Raw genomic sequence first — 23,610 nt, 5'->3', positions numbered from 1 at the left:
AATATAAATTGTAACCTTACAATTTATATTGATATTGTTTCCTGATTGCTTATTTGTGCCCTATGACTATCATTAAGTGTTGTATCTTATGATTCTTGACGAACATATCTTTTCTTTTATGTACACTGAGAGCATATGCACCAAAGACAAATTCCTTGTGTGTCCAATCACACTTGGCCAATAAAAAATTCTATTCTATTCTATTCTATTCTATTCTATTCTATCCTATTCTATTCTATTCTATTCTATTCTATTCTATTCTATTCTATTCTATTCTATTCTATTCTATTCTATTCTATTCTATTCTATTCTATTCCATTCCATTCCATTCCATTCTATTCTATTCTTCTTCCTTATTCTATTTTGTTCTACTCTACTCTACTCTACTCTACTCTACTCTACTCTACTCTACTCTACTCTATCAAGGATGCTTCCAGGTGCACAACTTTTTCTGTTGATATGAATTGAGAGAAAGTCGCGGTTAAAAATCACTGCTTTTTTTTATTGATAAAGGCAGCGATTCTTAACCGTAACTTTCTCTCAATTCATATTTGCAAGTTTCTTTTGATGGAGGGTTACCGTATTGCATTTTTGTCTCTGCTCGATGTCATGATTTTATTTGCTTTTATTGTCTTTGAAATACAAATGCTTGCATTCTTTTACATAGTTGGTTAAGCTGAATTCCACTGCAGTGAAGAATGCTATAATTCTGGCTGAATGAACTATGAACAGTTAAGATGCTTGTATCTGGGCAACTCTGGCTGATCTCCCAAAACTAAGGATCAGACCTGGATAGCCCTTTGATGAGAGATTATCAAGAAATACCAGGGCTGTAGATAGATAAAAATATCCTGGAGGAAAACATTGGCGAACCAATTCCTTGTTCTTGCTGAGAAAGGACCTGTCCTTGAAATCAATGAGAGCTGAGCTCAACTGGAAGGAGAAAAAGTTTGTAAAGATTCTCAGTCATCCAGATCATGGTTGTCCCAAAGGTGCTTTTTCCTGGAGGCAACTGGACTTCCTTATTTTTTTTTTCTTTTGAAGACATTTCGCTTCTCATCCAAGCTTCTTTAAGCTCTGGCTGGATGGTGGGGATGGAAGGATTTATATTCCTTGCAGACAGCTGGGCCGGATAGCTCAGGCTGGTAAGGCCTGTTATTAAGAACACAAAAGCCTGTAATTACTGCAGGTTCAAGCCCGGCCCAAGGTTGACTCAGCCTTCCATCCTTTATAAGGTAGGTGAAATGAGGACCCAGATTGTTGGGGGGGCAATAAGTTGACTTTGTAAAAATATATACAAATAGAATGAGACTATTGCCCTATACACTGTAAGCCGCCCTGAGTCTTCGGAGAAGGGCGGGGTATAAATGTAAAAACAAAAAAAAAACAAAAAATTTGCATCCTTTTAGAGAGTCATTGAAGTCATTGGGAATTTATCTTCATCCTCAGGGTCACCTGAGTAGTGCAAATGGTTCCTGTAGTCTGCAATTTTTCAGTAGGAATGGATTTCCAGAGAAAAAATTGCAGGCTACAGGAACCATTTGCACTACTCAGGTGACCCTGAGGACACAGATAAACCTCCAAGTGCTTCAACAACCCTTGAAAAGGATGCAAATGACCAGCTGTTTGCAAGGACTATAAATCCTTCCCTTCCCCACTATCCTGTCAGAGCTGAAGAAGCTTCTTGGATGAGAAGCAAAACGTCTTCAAAAGAAGAAGGAAAAAAAAAGTCCAGTTGCCTCCAGAAAAAGCAACTTTGGGACAACTGGAAGGAGAATGAACTAAAATAGGTTTTGTATGATTTTGAGCAGCACGATTAATCACAAATTTGGAAATTTGGTTTCTGGGAGAGACATTATGCTAACGTCCTACACAAATTTTGTTTTGTAAAGCCTAACATTGTAGAATCTCAGTATTGGGGTGCTTTGTAACCAGACGTCTTGTGTAACCAGTCCTTACAAACCTGTGTGCTATTAGCAAACCAAATATGTGCGATACTCTAAAAAAAGGTAAAGGTTCCCCTTGCACATACGTGCTAGTCATTCCCAACTCTAGGGGGCAGTGCTCATCTCCGTTTCAAAGCCAAAGACCCAGCACTGTCCAAAAACGTCTCTGTGGTCTTGTGGCCGGCATGACTCAACACCAAAGGCGAACTGAACGCTCTTGCCTTCCCACCAAAGGTGGTCCCTATTTTTCTACTTCCATTTTTTACATGTTTTCGAACTGCTAGGTTGGCAGAAGCTGGGACAAGCAACGGGAGCTCACCCCATTACACGGCACTAGGGTTTCAAACCGCTGAACTGCCGACCTTTCGATTGACAAGCTCAGCGTCTCTTACCCACTAAGCCACCGCATCCCTTGCGATACTCTAGTTCTACCTTAACTCAAGTGGAGGATCTAACTTTTCGAAGATCAAATCCTGTCTTTAGCTTATTCCTTGGTTTCCTGCAAGATTTTTCAGTTTTCCTATTACCGTGAGATCAAGAGCCCTTCATTAAATGAGACATAATCACATCTCCTACACGCAGGCTATGAATCTTGCAACCAGTTGCTTTATTTATTTCGATGTGCTTTTTATTTCCTAATGGGTGAACATAGATGCATTTGTGTTTGGCGAGTTGATCCTGCCTTGCGTGTTTCTTTTTTACCCAACCAATTATCTTCGGAGGAATGTAGCGTCTGGCCTTGAACTTCTAGCAACAATTATAGAAATAAGCCTGCTGCACAATGCTGGTTTGAATCCAGCTCGGGGAAGTGTTCAAGAGGGTTTATTTTAAAAAAACTGCAATCCACCATAAAGCTGCAGTTGTAATTAACTTTTCCTCTTGGGGTTTTTTTTTTTTTTCCGTTAAGGAAAGATATGTGTAGAAAGAAAAACGAAATCTCTTAAAACTAAACAGAGGCCTTTGTCCTTAATCATATTGTGTACTAAAATTACCCTTGGCTGCCCTTTCTCCTAAAAGTGCTGCCACCCATGGCAAGCCTCTAAACTTTGATAAATAATCAGTCCTTCCTCTTTATACACTGAGAGCGTATGCACCAAGACAAATTCCTTGTGTGTCCAATCACACTTGGCCAATAAAGAATTCTATTCTATTCTATTTATAGAAAGAATGAATCAAGCTGCTTAGAATTTTTTTTTTGAGACCGGTTCACATATATTTATTTGTTCGTTTGTTCATTCAAGGCTAAGCGCTTCCTTTTTAATATTATAGTATATGTCAGTTTGGCTTGCGTTTCTCTCTCTTCTTGTTGTTGTTAGTTGCGAAGTCGTGTCCCACCCATCGCGACCCCATGGACAACATTCCTCCAGGCCTTCCTGTCCTCTACCATCCTCTGGAGACCATTTAAACTCATGCCTACTGCTTCAGTCACTCCATCCAGCCACCTCGTTCTCTGTCGTCCCCTTCTTCTTTTGCCCTCAATCTTCTCCAGCATTAGGCTCTTCTCCAGTGAGTCCTTCTTTCTCATTAGGTGGCCAAAGTATTCTCTCTCTATATATATATATAATAATAACAACAACAATAACAACAACAACAACAGACTTGGAAGGGACCTTGGAGGTCTTGTAGTCCAACCCCCTGCTCAAGCAGGAAACCCTACATCACTTCAGACAAATGGTTATCCAACATCTTCTTAAAAACTTCCAGTGTTGGAGCATTCACAGCTTCTGGAGGCAAGTTGTTCCACTGTTTAATTGTTCTAACTGTCAGGAAATTTCTCCTTAGTTCTAAGTTGCTTCTCTCCTTGATTAGTTTCCACCCATTGCTTCTTGTCCTGCCCTCAGGTGCTTTGGAGAATAGCTTGACTTCCTCTTCTTTGTGGCAGCCCCTGAAATATTGGAACACTGCTATCATGTCTCCCCTAGTCCTTCTTTTCATTAAACTAGACATACCCAGTTCCTGCAACCGTTCTTCATACATTTTAGCCTCCAGTCCCCTAATCCTCTTTGTTGTTCTTCTCTGCACTCTTTCTAGAGTCTCCACATCTTTTTTACATCGTGGCGACCAAAACTGAATGCAGTAGTCTAATTGTGGTCTTACCAAGGCCTTATAAAGTTGTATTAATACGTCACGTGATCTTGATTCTATCCCTCTGTTTATGCAGCCCAGAACTGTGTTGGCTTTTTTGGCAGCTGCTGCACACAGCTGGCTCGTATCTAAATGGTTGTCCACTAGGACTCCAAGGTCCCTCTCACAGTTACGACTATTGAGCAAGGAACCAATATACGGTACCTGTGCATTTTGGGGTTTTTTTGCCTAAATGTAGAACCTTACTTTTTTCACTGTTGAATTTCATTTTGTTAGATATAAAAAAAATTAAAAATACCATAAATGCAAGGAGAATTTTGGCCCTGATCCAGCAGGCTCAGCTGTTGCCTGGTTCCCATTTCATTTGGAAGAGACCCGGCCAACTTTCTGGTGGACCGTGCCTCTTGCTTTATTCATTTCCAGGAGAGCCCTGTTGGCTAGTTGCTGGACCAGCGTCCAGGCTCATTACTAGAGGAGAGTAATTCACCCCATATATTCCCATAACCGACTTATGCCTTGCTGTGCAAATGTTCCATCTGCCTTCTGGCTGGTAATGCATTCTCCCTCCCTCCTCCCCTCCCCCCCCCCGATCTTTGTTTATTCTGCAAGGTGTTGCCTGCGGTGTGCCAGAATTATGCACCAAACAATCCCCTCCTCTTAGAGACGGCTCCATCTCATTACAGTGCAGCTGTGGATTTGGCCAGATAGGAGTATCCACGGCTTGGTAACCTTCCAGTCCGCGCTGTCGTAACGCTTTGTATTGGAGGCCAATCCCGAAGGTAATGCGGAAGCCCCAGCTGGTTCAGGATTCATTCCAATGTGGATTGATTCTACCCAAAGAGATAGTTTATCTAGGATATCTCAGTGAACCAATCCCTCCAAGCAAAGGGAGCCATCCATTGCTGCGGGCAGCACTTTGAATGAAAGCCTTTGATGGTTGTCCTTAGCACCTGTACAAAGATTCACCTATCATCCCAAAACCCATTTCTTTTTGTGCTTTGTTTTTGAAACCTTCCCCTGGATTTCCCTTGCAGGCATCCGAATGTTAGATGGTGATGTGACTGATGTGGTGGAAGCCAAGGCGATCGGTGCCAAGCCAGATTATATCCATGTCTACAGCGCTAGTTGGGGTCCAGATGACGATGGCCGCACGGTGGATGGACCTGGTCCTTTGGCCAAGCAAGCATTTGAACATGGCATTAAAAAGGTCTGTGTAGCAAACCCACCCCCCTCTTTTTCTCTTCTCACCAGTGGGGGTTTTTATTGCTGTTCTTCAGGTTCTATTCTCCATTTTGCATCAATGCATGATCGAGTCGTAGATATAGTCATATATCTAAATACATATAAATACATAGCTACATAATATCAATATATAGCAGTATTTGAGAGGCTGCCACAAAGAAGAGGGGAGGGTCAACTTATTTTCCAAAGCACCAGAAGGCAAGACAAGAAACGATGGATGGAAACTAATCAAGGAGAGAAGCAACCTGGAATTAAGGAGAAACTTCCCAACAGTGAGGACAATTAATCAGTGGAAGAGCCGGACTCCAGAAGTTGTAGGTGCTTCATCGCTAGAGGATTTTAAAAAGACAGCCATGGTATAGGGTCTTCTGCTTGAGCAGGGGGTTGGGCTAGAAGACCTCCAAGTTCCCTTCCAGCTCTTGATGGATTGATTTTTAACCTTCTTAGAACCAGACCTAAATATCCTGCAACCTCCCTCATTTCTTTCCTGAAATTTTGAATGCAGATTTGGAATCCAAATGGGTTGCTCCTTTTTTTTTTTGGTCTGTGGCTCCTCTAGTCAGTTTTCTACAACCAGATGTGTTTAGCCACATCTCTCACATCTTTACTATCAGCCCTCAAAAATAGGCCAAGTGGAGGAACAGGCACTGGAAGTATTCCGAAAAGGTTCTTTATTGTCATAAGGTGGAATGATGGACTGCAAGGTGAACAAACCAGTCAGTTCTAGAGGAGATCAACCCTGACTGCTCTTTAGATGGCCAGATCCTGAAGATGAAACTCAAATACTTTGGCCACCTAATGAGAAGGAAGGACTCACTGGAGAAGAGCCTAATGCTGGGAACGATTGAGGGCAAAAGAAGAAGGGGACGGCAGAGAACGAGGTGGCTGGATGGAGTCACTGAAGCAGTAGGTGTGAGCTTAAATGGTCTCTGGGGGATGGTAGAGGACAGGAAGGCCTGGAGGAACATTGTCACAACTAATAACAACAACAGAATGGAGTCTTGGAAGCCTGTCCAATGATGGAGTCTTGGAAGCCTGTCCAAGTTTGTCTTTGTCCCATCTTATCAAACCGAGGCAGGATTTCTTGTGTTTCTTTCTCAGCCTTTTCTCTTTCTCTGCGTAATTCTGAAAGCCTCTGATAAACTCATCCCTTCCCTATCCCAAAGGCCAACCCTCTGTTCCTTTAGTGCTGTAGAGGAAGAGGAAGTGACATGTCTTTTTACTCATGCTTCCTGTTCCCCTAACCTTCAAATGAATGACTATCGGGAACAAAAATGTATGGGTTTTCTGCAGTCTGTTCTGGTGCGCCTTGTTGTATTAGTTGCTCTGAATTTGGAATGTGGTCTACCTTTAGCACGAGACCAGGAAAACTCTAGTGAAGGGTTGGGTGGAAGATTCAGTTTCACCTACAACTTCTCAGTCCTCCAAGATCTTTATTTCTGTATACACACAAACATGTACTGTGTATATATAACCCTATCATCTATCTATCTAGCTCATCTATCTATCTATCTATCTATCTATCTATCTATCTATCTATCTATCTATCTATCTATCTATCTATCTATCTATCTATCTATCTATCTATCTATCTATCTATCTATCTATCTATCTATCATCTATCTGTCTGTCTATCTATCTATCTATCTATCTATCTATCTATCTATCTATCATCTATCTCATCTATCGATCGATCGATCTGTCTGTCTGTCTGTCTGTATCTATCATCTATCTATGTCTATCTCTATCTATCTATCTATCTATCTATCTATCTATCTATCTATCTATCTATCTATCTATCTATCTATCTATCTATCTATCTATCTATCTATCATCTATCTCATCTATCTATCTATCTATCTATCTATCTATCTATCTATCTATCTATCTATCTATCTATCTATCTATCTATCTATCTATCTATCTATCTATCTATCTATCTATCTATCTATCTATCTATCTATCTATCTATCTGTCTGTCTCATCTATCTATCTATAATCTATCTATCTATCTATCTATCTATCTATCTATCTATCTATCTATCTATCTATCTATCTATCTATCATCTATCTGATCTATCTATCTATCTATCTGTCTGTCTGTCTGTCTTTCTGTCTGTATCTATCATCTATCTATCTATCTATCTATCTATCTATCTATCTATCTATCTATCTATCTATCTATCTATCTATCTATCTATCTATCTAGTATATATATAACATAACCCTAGCAAAATAAATGTGCACTAATGCTTATGGGATGAAGGCTTGAGATGAGGTAGTCCTCGACTTGCAACAGTTTGTTTAGTAACCGTTCAAAGTTACAAGTTTTTGCATTGCAAAATGTGACTTATGACCGTTTTTTCACACTTAACAACGTTTGCAGCCTCCCCATGGTCACATGATCAAAATTCAGACCCTGGGCAAGTAATGCATGTATTTATGATGGTTGCAGTGTCCCAGGGTCATGCAATCTGCTTTTGTGACCATCTGATGAGCAAAATCAATGGGGAGTCCGAAGTCACTTAACAACCGTGTGGCTAACTTAACAAATGTGATGATTCACATAACAACTCTGGCAAGAAAAGTTCGTAAAATGGGGCTTTTCTGCAATTCCACAAACATTTCGCTTAGCAACATCCACTTTGGGCTGAATTGTGGCCATAACTTGAGGACTTCCTGTAGGGTCTCCAAACGTTCCCTTTGGCAGGTAAAAGTCCCTTTGCAAAATGCTTTATGTTCGGTCATATGTATTTGTTCCACCATGGTGATATTGAGAATTCACACGAGTTATCTCCTGTGAATAAAACTGGGCGGAGGTTAAATTCAATGAATGTTGTTCATAAACATTCATAGACAGTAGAGTAATTTAACTAAAGTGTCAGTTCCTTTTCCAACCCTTTTTCTCCCCCTCCCCCCATGCCTAGGGTCGTAGAGGACGGGGTTCTATTTTTGTCTGGGCTTCTGGAAACGGTGGCCGAGAAGGGGACCATTGTTCCTGCGATGGATACACCAACAGCATCTACACAGTCTCTGTTAGCAGCACCACCGAGAACGGGAACAAGCCATGGTATTTGGAGGAGTGCGCCTCTACCCTTGCCACAACATACAGCAGTGGGGCCTTTTACGAGCGGCAGATTGTAAGTAAACAGGGTAAAAACTTTGAAGCAGGACTTCGCTTGGCTTCCGTTTGGCAAAGCCATGAGGTCCCCTGCTTGTAACGAATGAAACTTTGCATTGTTTATGTGACATTACGTGGACTGTCCAGTAATAGAAAAAGCTTCTGCATGGGCGTTGGGTAGACACATTCTTCAGCTCAGTTTTTGTGAACAGCAATGGCTCATGCCCAATATTTCCTAGTCATACCACAGATAATTACAACGATCTAATACGTATCGATTTTACAGAAGATAACGTTGAAAAGGCACTACGCAGTCTAAAGCCATCTCTATCTATTGGACCTGATGGATTATGTGCCTACTTCTTAAAAAAGCTGTCCACTGCCATAGCAGAACCTCTAAGCATAATCATTGAAAAATCTTTCAGGACTAGCTCCTTGCCCAACCTATGGTCACTAGCCACGGTCATCCCTTTCTTCGAAAAGGGAGACCCCAGCCTAGTTGAAAATTACAGACCAATCTCTTTATGTTGCATCGCCTGCAAGGTCATGGAATCAATCAATAACCAATCCATTACCCTCTCCTTAGAGATAAACAACCTACTCTCTAACAAACAATTTGGTTTCAGGAAAAAAATATCCTGTAATCTGCAACACCTACGCTACAAAAACGTATGGTCTATACAACTCGATCAGGGCAAAGCAATAGATGCAATTTACATAGACTTCTGTAAAGCCTTTGATTCAGTGGTACATGACAAACTACTCCTAAAACTAAAATCGTATGGCATTTCTGGACCCCTGCATAATTGGATAGCTGTGTTCCTGCCAAAGAGGCAACAAGTGGTCAAAATAGGGAGCGCGCTATCAAATCCTACACCTGTTAACAGCAGTGTCCCCCAAAGCAGCGTTCTAGGACCAACTCTCTTTATACTTTACATAAATGACCTTTGTGATCATATCTTCAAGCCAGTGAATGACTATAGAAGCAATACAGATCACCTTGATGAGTTAAATTGCATAATAACCCTAGTAACATTGCCTTTGTTGTGGGAAGTCAAAATTCAGTGAAAATATTTTACACAAGACTATGGAGTCACCATGCTTCCTAGACTCCATAACCGCTTAAGGATAATTCATTTTGTTTATTACTCAGGTCCAGGTTAGACAGCTTTCCTTGTTGACAGATAGATCACAGAGGAAAGGACTAGCTCTGATATTTTTTTTTCTCAACGTTTATGTTCTGTGGAGACCCAGCCCTACTAAACCTCTTGTTTGGAAGAGGTTAGAGCAGCTCAGATTATCTGATTTGCCTCATGTTTTGTTTTTTTTTAAAAAAGAAGAATGAATGAGAAGACCTACTATTGGAAGCCAAAGAGCCATTGGGTATCTTCTTGATCCTGGCCATTTATGGTTGCACAAAATCTGGGCTACGCAATGTGATTTGAATGTCGTTTCTCCATTTCCAGCTCAGCTGATAGTTACAGTAACTTTCTTCTTAGGTGACCACCGATCTGAAGAAGCATTGCACAGATGGCCACACAGGGACTTCCGTTTCTGCCCCCATGGTAGCCGGAATCATTGCTCTAGCTTTGGAAGCCAAGTAAGAATTCAATTCACCTTCTTGGGTAAACATTATTTGTTAAAGGGAGAATAGTCCAAGAACACATTATGCTAATCCAGTCTTGTATGTAACTGCTGAAAACATTCTGAGTGGTAGAGAAATCTACAGAGCTGGTTTCCTATAAACATTTTAGAACAGGGATCTCCAACCTTAATAACTTTAAGGCTTGTGGACTTCAACTCCCAGAGTTTCTCAGCCAGCAAAGCTGGCTGAGAAACTCTGGGAGTTCAAGTCCACAAACCTTAAAGTTACTAAGGTTGGAGACCCCTGTTTTAGAACATGTTCTCTGCCATTCTGTGTTGGTTTGGGTTTTTTTTCCATTTGAGTGTGTTGTTTTCTGCAAAGGCCAAACCAATTTCTTTCTTTGGTTGCTCCGTAGCCTCTGATATTCAAAGAAATGCACTCTGTCATCTGGATAGATACAGCAGATACTCATATTTGCTCATAGCCTTCTCTGTGAATTTGTCTTTGAAGTCTTAAGAGGAAGACATAAGAGTCTTGTTTCAAGATAGTAGTGATGGTTTTTCTCCAACCTGATGTTGTGGCCTGCTGGTGGCTAGCAGAGCTGGCAACAGATTCGGAGAGTGAGGAAGTTGGGGAGGAACGTGGGCCAGTCCTGGAGTCTGGGGAAGGCTCGGACAATGGCTCTGAGTCGGAGGCAGAGAGAGGGCCAAGGCCATCTGGTAGTTCTTTGCTGCCTCTGGAGTCTGACATCAGCAAGGCAGAAGAACAGCGTGAGCCTGTCTCCAGTGTGTGCATGCGCAGAGCTGCCAGGAGACTGGAACAATTAAGAAAACAGGATCAACTGGGGAGTAAGGCTTGGAGATGATTGGCCCCTCCCATAAGACATAAAAGAGAAGCGAACAGGACGTGAGCTTTTTCAGGAAGCAGTTCATCTGTAAAAGCTGTGGAAAAGTTCTGTTTGACTCTGTGCTAAGTTTGGCTTTGTCCTGCGTGTGGCAATTAGTTCCCTGGCAGCATTCCAAGGGAGATAAGGTGGGTGTTTGTAAACACTCCCCTGCAAGACTGTTTGATAAGCCTGTTCGGACTGGGAATGACAATAATTTACAGCCGTATGAATTAAAGAGGTTTGCCCGGACTAAGTTTGTGCTTTATATTTTCTAAGGAAGCCTGACACTACAGGAATACAATTCTCAGATTTCTGGAAATTGAAATCCACTACATTTGGAAAACACCAGGCTGAAGAAGGTGGTTTCCTGCAGGGCTGACACGCACCGTGGATATCCAAATTAAATATAAGCCGTTTCTTAAATAAATAAAAACGGGCAAAGCCCCATGAGCTTTTAAAATCTCGAGTCTTTGCATGGGATTTTGGATGAGACTGATGACACCTTTAGAGATCTGGGCTAGTTTTAAATGTTTCTCGATGTTTTGGTGCACGCCTTTCCTGCTGTGGGACATTAACCAGTCACAATGGAATGTATTGAACTATATAACTCAAAATGTTTGTCTACCTGCTGTTTCTTTTCTTGGCTGAGAAACTCATGAAGCATAGATAAGCTTTTGGGGAACCCTTGGAAACCTGGGGTAAGACTGTCTTGTCTCTCACATTTTCCATGGAAAATGAGTTTCCATGATTATATTGAAGTTGGCCGCTTTTGTTTAGCCTCAAACTTTTTCACCTTGTGTTTTATTTTCAAGAAGAAGGGGGGTGGGAGAGAGAGAGAATGATCCTCCAAGCTATCTCTGCCGACTGCTTTTAATACTTCCATGCTGTGACTTTGGCATTCAGTGCTAATGCATTGTTAATTGCTGTGACTCACAGTGGCAGAGATGGGTTCATTTATTTGTTTGTTTCACGTTATTATATTGAAGATGGGAAATTTTTTTCCCCCTCCCATTATTATGATGGAAGAGATGGAATTGTCTCACAAGTATAAGCACAAGCACTGGCATCTTGGGTTTTCAGATTGGAAATTTCAAAACTTGATGCGCGGCTAGGATGCACAGGGGAGTCCCAGATTGGCTTGCAAATAAGATAGGGGGAAGCTAGGTCTACAAATGTTGGAGTTGTTTAGACCTTTGATATAAAACGCTGCATTAAATACTCGATCACAAATACGTTACAGCAATGTTGCATGTTAAATGTTTCCTTCTTCTTCTTTTTTTTGCCAGAGGGAAAATCAACTGACATTTTATTCTTAATTGCTCAGATTATTAAAAACTCCTATTTATGTATTTATGTACGTAATACATAGGTGCATACGAGACACTTTAAGAAATGCCTGCACGGCATAAGCATCTTAGGGGAAATGCAGTAGCTAAAACAGCATCCCCCCCGCCCAGGTATTATTTTATTTATTAGTCTTAAAAGACTTATATAGCTGCCCATATTCCAACCACAACCCTGTGTGGCTCATGAAATAATAAAACCAGCAAAGAACTCCAAAGAATCACAATAAAAAGCTACAGCACCCTGGGGCAACACTCCGCATCATATCAAAGTAACACCTGACCGAGCTCCAGGCTAACATTACCCAAATGCCTGTGTGAACAGCCAGGTGTTTCAAGATTTTCCAGAAGCAAGGAAGTTGGGGGCTTGCCAGGTCTCAGGGGGAAGGGTGTTCCATAGGGCGGGGGTAGCTATGGAGAAAGTGAGCTCCCTAGATTCCAATAATGGCAGCATTTAGAGATTGTTAAGAGGGAGGGAGGGAGGGAGGAAAGAAGGAAGGAAGGAAGGAAGGAAGGAAGGAAGGAAGGAAGGAAGGAAGGAAGGAAGGAAGGAAGGAAGAACAGAGGAAGGGAAAAGGTAATAACAGGAAGGAAGGGAGGGAGAGTGGGAAGGAAGGAAGGAAGAACAGAGGAAGGGAAAAGGTAATAACAGGAAGGAAGGAAGGAAGGAAGGAAGGAAGGAAGGAAGGAAGGAAGGAAGGAAGGAAGAACAGAGGAAGGGAAAACGTAATAACAGGAAGGAAGGGAGGATGGAGGGAAGGAAAGAAGGAAGAACAGAGGAAGGGAAAAGGTAATAACAGGAAGGGAGGGAGGGAGGGGGAGGAAGGAAGGACAGAGAGGAGGGGGTAATAACAGGGAGAGAAGGAGGAAGGGAAGAAGGAAGGAAGGAACAAACAAATGAACCAACGAACCTGCAGCACACCCATCCTATCCAACCAAGTAGATTTTGGTTTTTATGTCCACTTATTCAACACCTTCTGAACTCATAGTTTATCTGCTGTCACTTTGAAGAGTTTGCTGAAGTCCAAATTAGTCCTCGTCATGTTTAGCCATTAGTTGGCTGAAAAGGATCGGTTTTGCAATCCAGTGCTTGGCTTATTGTTTGCTTGCTTATTTCATTGATCCGTGGCCTAGCTTCCTGTTCATATACCAGCTTGACAGAGACAGCTTGAGACAGAGAGGGAGGGAGGGGGAGGGGGGAAGGGGGGCCCTTTTTAGATGTTTTGTACCAACCCTCCTTGAAATTATGAATCTGCAGCCACCTTCAAGAAGTGATGGATGAACGGATTCTTGAAGTCCTCTCAGAGTTACCCCTGAGCTTGTTGTGAACGTGGCTGCGATGTAATGCTCTTCAGTGGCCGTTTGCATGTTTATTTGCCACAAATCAGCGTTCCTGCTCAAAGAAACTATGCAGCATTTCATACGTGATCCCATCTGCGGTGGGCAGCCAAAGCTTTTTGAGTGTCTCGGTTTTCTACTGACTTCCCTACAAATAGAAAACTAGTTTGTCGGCTTGTGCTTTTGTCAGATTTCTTTCCTTTAAAAAAAACAAAACAAAACACGAACAAACACAAAAAACCCACTAGAGCATTTCTTTTATATAAGAGGAAGATTTAGGATGGGAGAATGCACTCTACCTGTGATGCAAGCCATTCTGCTGTCTCAGGACTGTTTTTATTCCTCTGTAATCAGGACTCCAGCCTAGCTGCAGAAAAGTTGTTTCTCAGCTCACTGGCCAGAAGCTATTAGATAGCTATTGGCTGAAATTGAATAATATTTCTGCCCCGGTGCTTCTCTTTGGCGGAATCCTTTGCAGATGTAGAATCTGCAAGGCATGATATGAATGCTACCTCTCTCTCTCTCTCTCTCTCTCTCTCTCTCTCTCTCTCTCTCTATATATATATATATATATATATATATACATATATATATATATATATATATATATATGTTTTCTGAGGTTTTCTCCTACAAGCACGAAGCTGTAAACACTTAGCCTGAAGATGACGAATGGGATTTCGTCAAAACGTCGCCAAGACACCTCCAATTTTACACAGGAGAAAACCCGAATAACCAAAGACCTACACACACACACACACACACACACACACACATATGTAGGTCTTGGCATTTTCAGGTTTTTTTCCGTGTAAGGTTGAGAGTATCTTGGCGACGTTTCGACGAGGTCTCACTCATCATCTTCAAGCTGGTGTCTTGGGCTTCGTGCTTCACGAAGCCCAAGACACCAGCCTGAAGATGATGAGTGAGACCTCGTCGAAACGTCGCCAAGATACTCTCAACCTTACACGGGAAAAGACCCGAAAATGCCAAGACCTACATACCTATACCTGTGAAACCCTACGAAAACAAATATATATATATATATTTCTCTGTCTTTCCTTCTGTGTTTTTTTTTAGCCCTTTGCTGACGTGGCGAGATGTGCAACACTTGCTTGTGAAAACATCCCGACCGGTTCATCTCTTGGCTCCTGACTGGAAAACAAATGGAGCTGGACGGCGAGGTGAGATCTCTGGGCTGGGTGGAGTTTGGTTTCCTTTAGCAAAAAGGGAAAGAAAAATGTCCATTCCGCTATTTGACAGGGAGTCTGTAGGAATTCGGCGCGTTTGGCCTACAAGGAGAAGGCTTAGGGGAGCCAAGATAACATGATGTCGTGTCCCACTCCTCCGCTGATGGCCGGGTCAGGGAAATCCGAATCAGGTGTGCCTCTGCAGCTCTGCCAAAGTCCTAGCAAAGTCCTCAGGGCAGGCAGGAGACCAGAAAGTGACTTCAGCAAGATATGTTTAGACTTTGCCTGACTCAGAGAATTCCAGAAAGCAGATCCTTTATATAGGCCATGGGGTGTGGCTCCATGACTCAGCACTTATCCAGGCCTGCCCCTCCCTTCCTTCTGTTGCCTCCGCCTATCAAGTCTTCTGACGCGAGGGTCACTCCAGTCGGCAGCTGTTGGTAATAGACCTTCCTCAGGCTCACATGCTGTGGAGGAGGGGGAGGGGTCTAGTTGCTCCGTTTGCCTGGGCATGGAGCCAGAGCTGGGGGCTGGAGGTATTTCTTCCTCTTCAGCCTGTCTGGGCATGGAGCCAGGGCTGGGGCCGGGAGGCATACTAGGACATTCTTCAGCATTCAGAAGCAGATAAGAAGACCCCGGCTGCGGTGAGAGAGGGCAAGACACAACACATGAGCCTCGGTGGCACAGTGGCGGTTAGAGTGCAGTACTGCAGGCTACTTCTGCTAAGTGCCGGCTACCTGCAATTTGGCAGTTCGAATCTCAGCAGACTCAAGGTTGGCTCAGCCTTCCATCCTTCTGAAGTCAGTAAAGTGAGGAGCCAGATTGTTGGGGGCAAGAGGCTGACTCTAAACCGCTTAGAGAGGGCTGTAAAAGCACTGTAAAGTGGTATATAAGTCTAAATGCTCTTTCTTCTTCCCTTCCTTCCTTCTTTTAAATGAGCCTGCTTCTTAAATTCATTTTTTGCCCTCTAATCCCAAAGATGCTTTTTCAAGAGGCAGCTGGACAAAGAAATGTCTTTCTTTGAAGACATTTCGCTTCTCATCCAGGAAGCTTCTTCAGAGCTGAAGAAGCTTCTTGCATGAGAAGTGAAACATCTGGGACAACTTGGATGACTGAGAATCTCCATAGATTGCCCTCTAATTTACTGAGTGCTGCTCCTCTGCTCAGCTGTTCATTTTACTAGCAGTTTGAAGTTATAGCGGCACTGAAAAAAGTGAGATACAACCAATCCTTGTCGCAGCATTCCCACAGTCAAGTGATAGTGATTGGCAACCAACATGTACTTACCGCACATCTGCATTCCATAGTTATATGATCACCATTTCTGGTCTTCCCAGCTGCCTTCTGACAGGCAAAGCCAAAGGGGGCAGCCAGATTTGCTTACCCGCTGTATGATATGCCTGAGAGTTGCCGTGATCCACTTCACAACATGACAACAGAGGTCGTAAAAATAGGCCCAAGTTACTTAAGAAACGCCTTGCTTAGCAACAACACAAAAAAATATGGTCGTAAGTTGAGACTACCGTATTTTTCGGAGTGTAAGACACATCTTTCCCCCCCCTAAAAGAGGCTGAAAATTTGGGTGCGTCTTATACTTGGAATGTAGCTTTTTCAAAGCTTTGTTTCAGCTCTAATGAGGCGCTAACGAGGTGCTAGTGAGTGAAGCGATCTTCCCAGCTTTCCCTGCTCCCTCCAGATCTTCCCAGCTTTGCGCGATCTTCCCAGCTTTGCCTGCTCCCTCCAGATCTTCCCAGCTTTGCCTGCTCCCTCCATTCTCCGCAGAGCTAGCGAGTGAACTCTCTATGCTTTGCTCCGACTCTCAGATGTTCTTTAGAAGCTTTTTTTCAGCCCTAATGAGGTGCTGAGGCACTAGCGAGTGAAGTGATCTCCCCGTGCTTTGCCTGCTCTTCTCATTGCTGCTTCCACTCGGCGGTGCCTTAGAAGCTGTTTTTTTATCCCCAAGCAGGGGATAAAAACCAGTAAACTAATGTGCTGAAGCTGACCAGATGAATACCTGGTAGGCAGATTTCCTCCCCCCCCTATTTTCCTCCCCCAAAACTACGCTGCATCTTATACTCCGGTGTGTCTTATACTCCGAAAAATATGATATATAGTGGCAAAGGGAAACCTGTGTTTGAATCTAACCCCAGAAGTTGCCCGGATGATTCCGAGTCCTCACTCTGTCTCAACACAACCAATCTTCACAGTTGGTTCTGGAAAAATATCTAAGAAGGGAAGGAAGGAAGGAAGGAAGGAAGGAAGGAAGGAAGGAAGGAAGGAAGGAAGGAAGGAAGGAAGGAAGGAAGGAAGGAAGGAAGGAAGGAAGGAGCGTGCATAAAAGCACAAAAGTGCCTACCGTTCCTGTCCTATTGTTCCCTTTATCATATCAATTTGATATAGTTGATGCATATTTTTTACATATATGTATATATTTTCTTCAAAATATGTTATTCTATCTATGACAATTGTTTGTGCATACTGTTGTGACAAAAAGAAATTTTTTAAAAAAAGAAGGAAGGCAGGCAGGCAGGCAGGCAGGCAGTCTACCTTTATCTCCTGAAGGAAAGATGGTCTACAAATCTTCAGAAATGATCAATGTAATGTGGGTCAGTAATTTGAAGGGAGGAGGTGTGGAAAGCTGAAAGCACATAGCTGTGCATTTCTTAAGGAAATCATAGGAGACGGGGAAAGGAAATGAAGTTGAAGAACAGTTTGATTCATTCACGCAAGGCAGAACCGTATTCTTACACCATAAAAGAAAACATTGAAGGACCAACGGAATCCCACTGTTATTTCCAAAGCTCCTAATAGCACTCCTGGAGTGTGTGCATGTGTGTATGTGTGTGTGTGTGTGTGTGTGTGTAAGGGGGGGGGCTGTTTGGGCTTTCCTGAGGCCAGGAACACACAGGGATATATTTTTTTTCTTTAGGCGAAAAGACTTCCCAGCCAGCTATTTCAGCACAGATGCCCTGATCCAATTCTCCCCTCCTGCGACAATCTTATTAAACTACATTTTTTTGGTTGCAGAAGGGAATTCTAACCACATAGCGCATAATGGTGACTCACTGGAGGAGGGAGGGGCATGATCTCTTTTTGCTTTGCTTTGATGGATGGGATGGATTGCTTTTTCCACTTGAAGTAAGAAAGCAAAAAAGACAAGATGATTTAAAAAAAAAAAAACTAAAAATAAATCTAAAACGGGACCCTTCCCCTTCCCCAGAGTCAAAGGAGAGAGAATCAGAATAAAACTTTGATGACATAGTTACTACTCACACATACAGGTGGCTGCCGACTTACAACAGCTCATTTAATGGCCGTCCAAAGTTACCACAGCACTGAAAATGTGACTTAGGGCTGTTTTTTCACATTTACAACCGTAGTGGGTTTCAATTTAGTTTGCTACCAGTTCGCTCGTGCGCACATGCACAGAAGCATCCGGGCAAGTGGGCGGAGCCTCCAAGCCGCCGCTACTGGTTCGTCCGATCCGGGTTGAACCGATAGCAACCCACCACTGATTTACAACCATTGCAGCATCTCCATGGTCACATGATCAAAATTCAGACCCTTGGCCACTGACTCATATTTATGATGGTTGTGGTGTTCCCAGGTCATGTGATCCCCCTTTGAGACTTTCTGACAAGCAAAGTCAGTTGGGAAGCGAGATTCACTTAACAACCGCGTTGCTAATGTAACAACCGCAGTGATTCAGTTAACAACTTTGGCAAGAAAGGTCCTAAAATGGGGGCAAAACTCACTTAACAAACGTTTCCCTTAGCAACATAAGTTTTTGGGCTCAATTGTAGTCGTAAATCAAGGACAACCTGTATATCTAACTCCATATGTAATAGATATGCAATCTTTTTTTTTAAATGCATCCATATTCAAATGTTCTGCCAGAAGCAATTTTATTATTTTAGGTCCTAGATCCACCAAGCGCATCAGTAACCTCTGAAAGTTGTTTATTGGGGAAATAGTAATAATATCTATTTGAATAGCAACCAGATTTGAATAAACATAACCTTCACCGTAGAACACAACTGGGGTTTTTTTTAGAGCTCTTTGTTGCATTAAAAGTAGTTTGTAACTCATTTTAAGCGCTGCTGAGGCTATGAAATAAGTATTGTAATTTCCCAGGGTTTTGTAATAACAAGCCTGGCTACTAATAACAGGAATCAGTTCGGTTTCTTACAAATCTTTGGAAGTTGGAACAATAAACCCAAAGCAAGATTTATTGTGAAACAATTCGAGGTGATTTTTTCCCCCTATTTCTTCAAAAACGTTCATGTTTACAACCAATGTAAACAACTTTCAGTGGTTTAAGAGACATAGAATTACAAAATTGTAGAGTTGGAAGCAATCCTAAGGATTACCCACTTCATTGCTCTTAGAACAAAGTGGAAGGGACCTTGGAAGTCTTCTAGTCAAACCCTCTTCAAAGGGAATTAAACTATCCTTGAAAAGTGGTTATCTAATATCTTCTTACAAACTCCCAAAATAGAGAAAACGCAGCTTCCGCAAGAAGACTGCTCCATTTCTGTACATAAGTGATCATCAGGAAGAAGGGAAAAAAGGAATGGAAGTAGAAAAGCTAATGGAAGAAGAAAAACATTGCCTGTAAAGAAGTGCCAATTTGCTTCTAATGTTATGAGCACAAATTAGGAAGATGCTAATTTATAGAATGGTATTTTAGCAGCGTGACGCCCCCCCCCTCCCCCGCCGCCCGAAGAATTATCTTCCTGGTCAGTTGTAGATGATTTTGCTGAAATAGATTTGAAAGGAATTCTGGGCCATCCAGAGTTCTAACACAATTGGTTCAGAGGTGGGATTCACTTACCTTCCCTAGTGGTTCGCAAATGTGAGCGCGCACAGCCTTTGCGCATTACATCATACATTTCAAAGAAAGTAGAATTAACCAATCAGTGGGTAGGATTCATCCGGTTCTGTCCGGTTCGGACAAACCGGTAGTGTTGACTATGGGAGGCTCTGCCTACTCACCCGGATGTAATAATAATAATAATAACAATGATAACATTATTATTATTACATCCAGGCGAGTAGGCAGAGCCTCCCATAGTCAACACTATGGTTTGTCTGAACCGGACAGTACCGGATGAATCCTACCCACTGGATTGGTTAATTCTACTTTTTTTGAACTCTAGGACAAGGGTCTCCAACCTTGGCAACTTTAAGACTTGTGGACTTCAACTCCCAGAGTTCCTCAGCCAGCAAAGTCTTGTTACTCTGTAATTCTGGAAGGGTCTCCTCCTTTAGCAGAGGGTTGGACTAGATCAGGTGTCTCCAACCTTGGCAACTTTAAGACTTGTGGACTTCAACTCCTAGATTTCCTCAGCCAGCTTTGCTTGAAGTCCACAAGTCCACAAGGAGTTGAAGTCCACAGGTCTTAAAGTTGCCAAGGTTGGAGACCCCTGCTCTAGGATGTCTTTGCAATGGAGAATAAACCCAGTATATAATTTATTTAACTTCAGCGTACTTGACTGCAGGCTCACATTATAAAAAAAACAACACAAAAAATAGGAACATAAGGGAAATAAACAACATGGCAAATATGGATTATTATATCCAAACACATGTGACATATGGCAAACATATTTAACAATGGGGTTCCATCCAACCTACCCAAAAGTCTGGGAGAACAACCAGATCTTTTAGGACTTCTGGAATGTCAACAGGGGTAGGAGACATCTGGATCTTGGGGGGGAGGGGAACCTTATTCCAGAAGGCAGGCACCACAACAGAGAATATACGTTGCTTCTTATTTGTTTTGACTCTTTAAAGCAGGAGTATTCAATTCCAAAAACTGCAGTCGGGAGAAAAACAGAATGACCCATAATTAACTCTAAGCCTACATTTAAATAAAATTACAGTGAATGGAAAACATGTCATTAGTCTGACTGCTCTCTGTGCATTCAATAAGATTTCTCTCCGTGACTTTAGAAATTACGCTTTGATGGGAACTTCTGGTTACAGAAGGCTGTAACAAAAGCCTTTTGAGGGGGTCTCTAAGTGTCTCCCTTTGGGTTTAAAGCCAGCTGAAGAAATTGCAAAAGTTTTTACTGCTGCATCTCTAAACAGAACAGAATAACAGAGTGGGAAGGGACCTTGGAGGTCTTCTAGTCCAACCCCCTGCTTAGGCAGGAAACTCTACACCACTTCAGACAAACGTTTGTTCAATCTCTTCTTAAAAACTTCCAGTGTTGGAGCATTCACAAGTTGTTCCACTAATTAATTGTTCTAACTGTCAGGAGATTTCTCCTTAGTTCTAAGTTGCTTCTTTCCTTGATTAGTTTCCACCCATTGCTTCTTGTCCTGCCCTCAGGGTCTTAGCTTGACTCCCTCTTCTTTGTGGCAGCCCCTGAGATATTGGAACACTTTATGCTCTGTGCATAAAGAGCATCATAGAGTAAGTGCGTTTCTGATGAGAAGAAGTTGGTCGAACCAACTCCCCCTTTTTACTCCCCGGCACTTACAGTGTGTTGACTCATTTGTATTTCACCCTAAATCTCAGGCTCACAATCTTGAATCCCTTGGAGGCTTCTGATTAGAATAGCACTCCCCTTCTCCCCTATCCTGCTAATGTTTCGGGAACTAGAAGGCCAACTCGGAATCCTCACAGGTGTGGGGTTTTTTTTTTGTTTGTTTGTTTTTTGCAGCCAGAGGTCTCTTAAGCATTTGTGATATGTTGTAGACCTACCAAGAAAAGAAAAAAAAAACGATCCATCATCCTTCTGAGGACTGCTAATCCTCTTAGAGCCCAGCTTTAATCGGGGGATATTTACAAGCACCCGTCTGTTTCAGCAGGCAAAAATCTTAGGCAAAAATAGCATTCGGGAGATGGCTTAACTTTCACCGAATTGATTTCTCTAATTCAATCTGAGAAATTCCTGTTTTCCCCCACCCCCTCTCTCTCTTTTTGTTTTTTCTTAGGCTTTAGGGTTTTTTTTTTGCTGGAACCTTGACACTGTCCAGGTTCAGAAGAAGCTGTTGTCAAAATTACCTTCTGCCTCCTGTGTTTATTTTAGAGCGACTTTACAGTAATCCTTTAGTAAAACTATTGCAGGCTTCCAAACAAGAATAGCCAGTTGCTCCTGGATTTTTCTATGACAAATGGAAGCAGATGTGCCTGTACATACACGCAGATAGGGAGCTGGGTTATGGGTGCCCAGGAAAGAACGTTGCAAATGTTTTCTAATGGATATGATAGGCATGATTGTGCTATGTTGGGTTACAAAAAAAAATGAAAATTCTCCAGGGTTTTTTTTTTTTTTGACATTTGTTTATCTTTAACATAAAGAAACATGACCAAAACAAGACATGGATTCAGTTTAAGCAACGGAATTGAGCCAGTTGAGGTTATTATTATACTATTCTAGTTTTACGCAAGCTGGTGTTTTCCAGATTCACGATAATTTCTACAGTTTCTAGCTCAGCATAGTTTTTCCAACATGGAAAGTTTCTAATTATTTGCTATGTATCTAAGCACAGTGTGAGAGCTGCTTTTCCCTCACCACCACAATCCTTGGAAGTAGGTTGACCTAAGAGAGAAGGACAAACAAAGTGACCCAGTTTTGGTAGCTGAAGGTGGAGTAGAACTTGGGTTATGCTACATCTGGTCTAGCACCTTCATCTTTACACCAAACTGGCTGTTGAGTTGAGGGGCTGGAACTGCCCCAAAGTCATCCGAGGAGTTTCTGTAGTTAAGGGCAGTCTAGATTAGAACCTGGATTTCTCTGCTTCTAGTTCACTACTGGATTTTGGCTTTGGCAGAGAATTTAAGCAGTTGGGGTTCCAGCATATCTAGATGAGACATGTTTAAGAATTGCTGACTCGTTCAGTATATGAACATGCAGAATAAATGATAGCAGTCAGCTCAGCTGTCCAGAAGTAACAGCAACAACAATAACAACATCTCCAATTACTAGTCACCTGGCGTTATATTCATATGGTCATATATATATATATGTAGGTCTTTGATTATTCGGATTATTCGCATAAAATTGGAAGTGTCTTGGCGACGTTTCGACGAAGTCTCATTCGTCATCTTCAGGCTTCAGCTTCGTGCTTCTGGGAGCAATGTGTGATTGCAGCTGTTTCTTCCTTTTTAACTGCTAGTGGGGGTTTGAACTGATTGGGTGGGAGCTTGGCTGTGCTCTGATTGGCTGGGTTTTTTTTGTGCTCTGATTGGCTGGGGGTGTGTCCTGTTTGGGTTGGGGCTTGGTTGTGCTCAGATTAGTCTGAGTTGCAGGGGGATTTGAGCTGGTGAGCTGCCAATCACCCCCATCCAATCAGAGCACAAAAAAACCCCATCCAATCAGAGCACAGCCAAGTTCCCACCCAATCAGTTCAAACCCCCACTAGCAGTTAAAAAGGAAGAAACAGCTGCAATCACACATTGCTCCCAGAAGCACGAAGCTGAAGCCTGAAGATGACGAATGAGACTTCGTCAAAACGTCGCCAAGACACTTCCAATTTTACACGGGAGAAAACCCGAATAACCAAAGACCTACATACAAACACCCGCGAAAACCTCAGAAAATATATATATATATATATATATGTTTTCTGAGGTATATATATAGTGTGCAAATGAGTGAGAGAGTAGGAGGGAGAGAAAGAGAGAGGGAGGGGGAGAGTGGGGGAGGGGAAGAGAGAAAAGAAGAGAAAGAAGAGGAGAGGAGGAAGAGGAGAGGAGAGAAAGAGGAGAGGAGAGAAAGAGGAGAGGAGAGGAGAGAGAAAGAGGAGAGGAGAGGAGAGGAGAGGAGAGGAGAGGAGAGGAGAGGAGAGGAGAGGAGAGGAGAGGAGAGGACACAGGAGGAGACAAACACCAAGGATTTGCATAGTCCAATTCAGGGCTAC

At 42.4% G+C, this 23,610-nt stretch overlaps 1 protein-coding gene across 1 annotated transcript in view; it reads left to right on the top strand.

The window, feature by feature from the left end:
* Positions 1-23,610, top strand: part of PCSK6 (proprotein convertase subtilisin/kexin type 6) — a 157,090-nt gene that overhangs the window by 81,551 nt on the left and 51,929 nt on the right. Inside the window, exons 7-10 of the mRNA XM_058156640.1 lie at positions 5,066-5,238; positions 8,201-8,413; positions 9,894-9,994; positions 14,627-14,730. Of these exons, the coding sequence (XP_058012623.1) occupies positions 5,066-5,238; positions 8,201-8,413; positions 9,894-9,994; positions 14,627-14,730 (591 nt within the window). The remainder of the gene's footprint in view (positions 1-5,065; positions 5,239-8,200; positions 8,414-9,893; positions 9,995-14,626; positions 14,731-23,610) is intronic.

This window comes from Ahaetulla prasina, chromosome 13 (genome assembly GCF_028640845.1).
Source record: "Ahaetulla prasina isolate Xishuangbanna chromosome 13, ASM2864084v1, whole genome shotgun sequence".
Classification (NCBI taxonomy): Eukaryota; Metazoa; Chordata; class Lepidosauria; order Squamata; family Colubridae; genus Ahaetulla; species Ahaetulla prasina.
The sequence above is the reverse complement of the archived record's forward strand: the minus strand, read 5'-3'. Positions and strand labels throughout refer to the sequence as shown.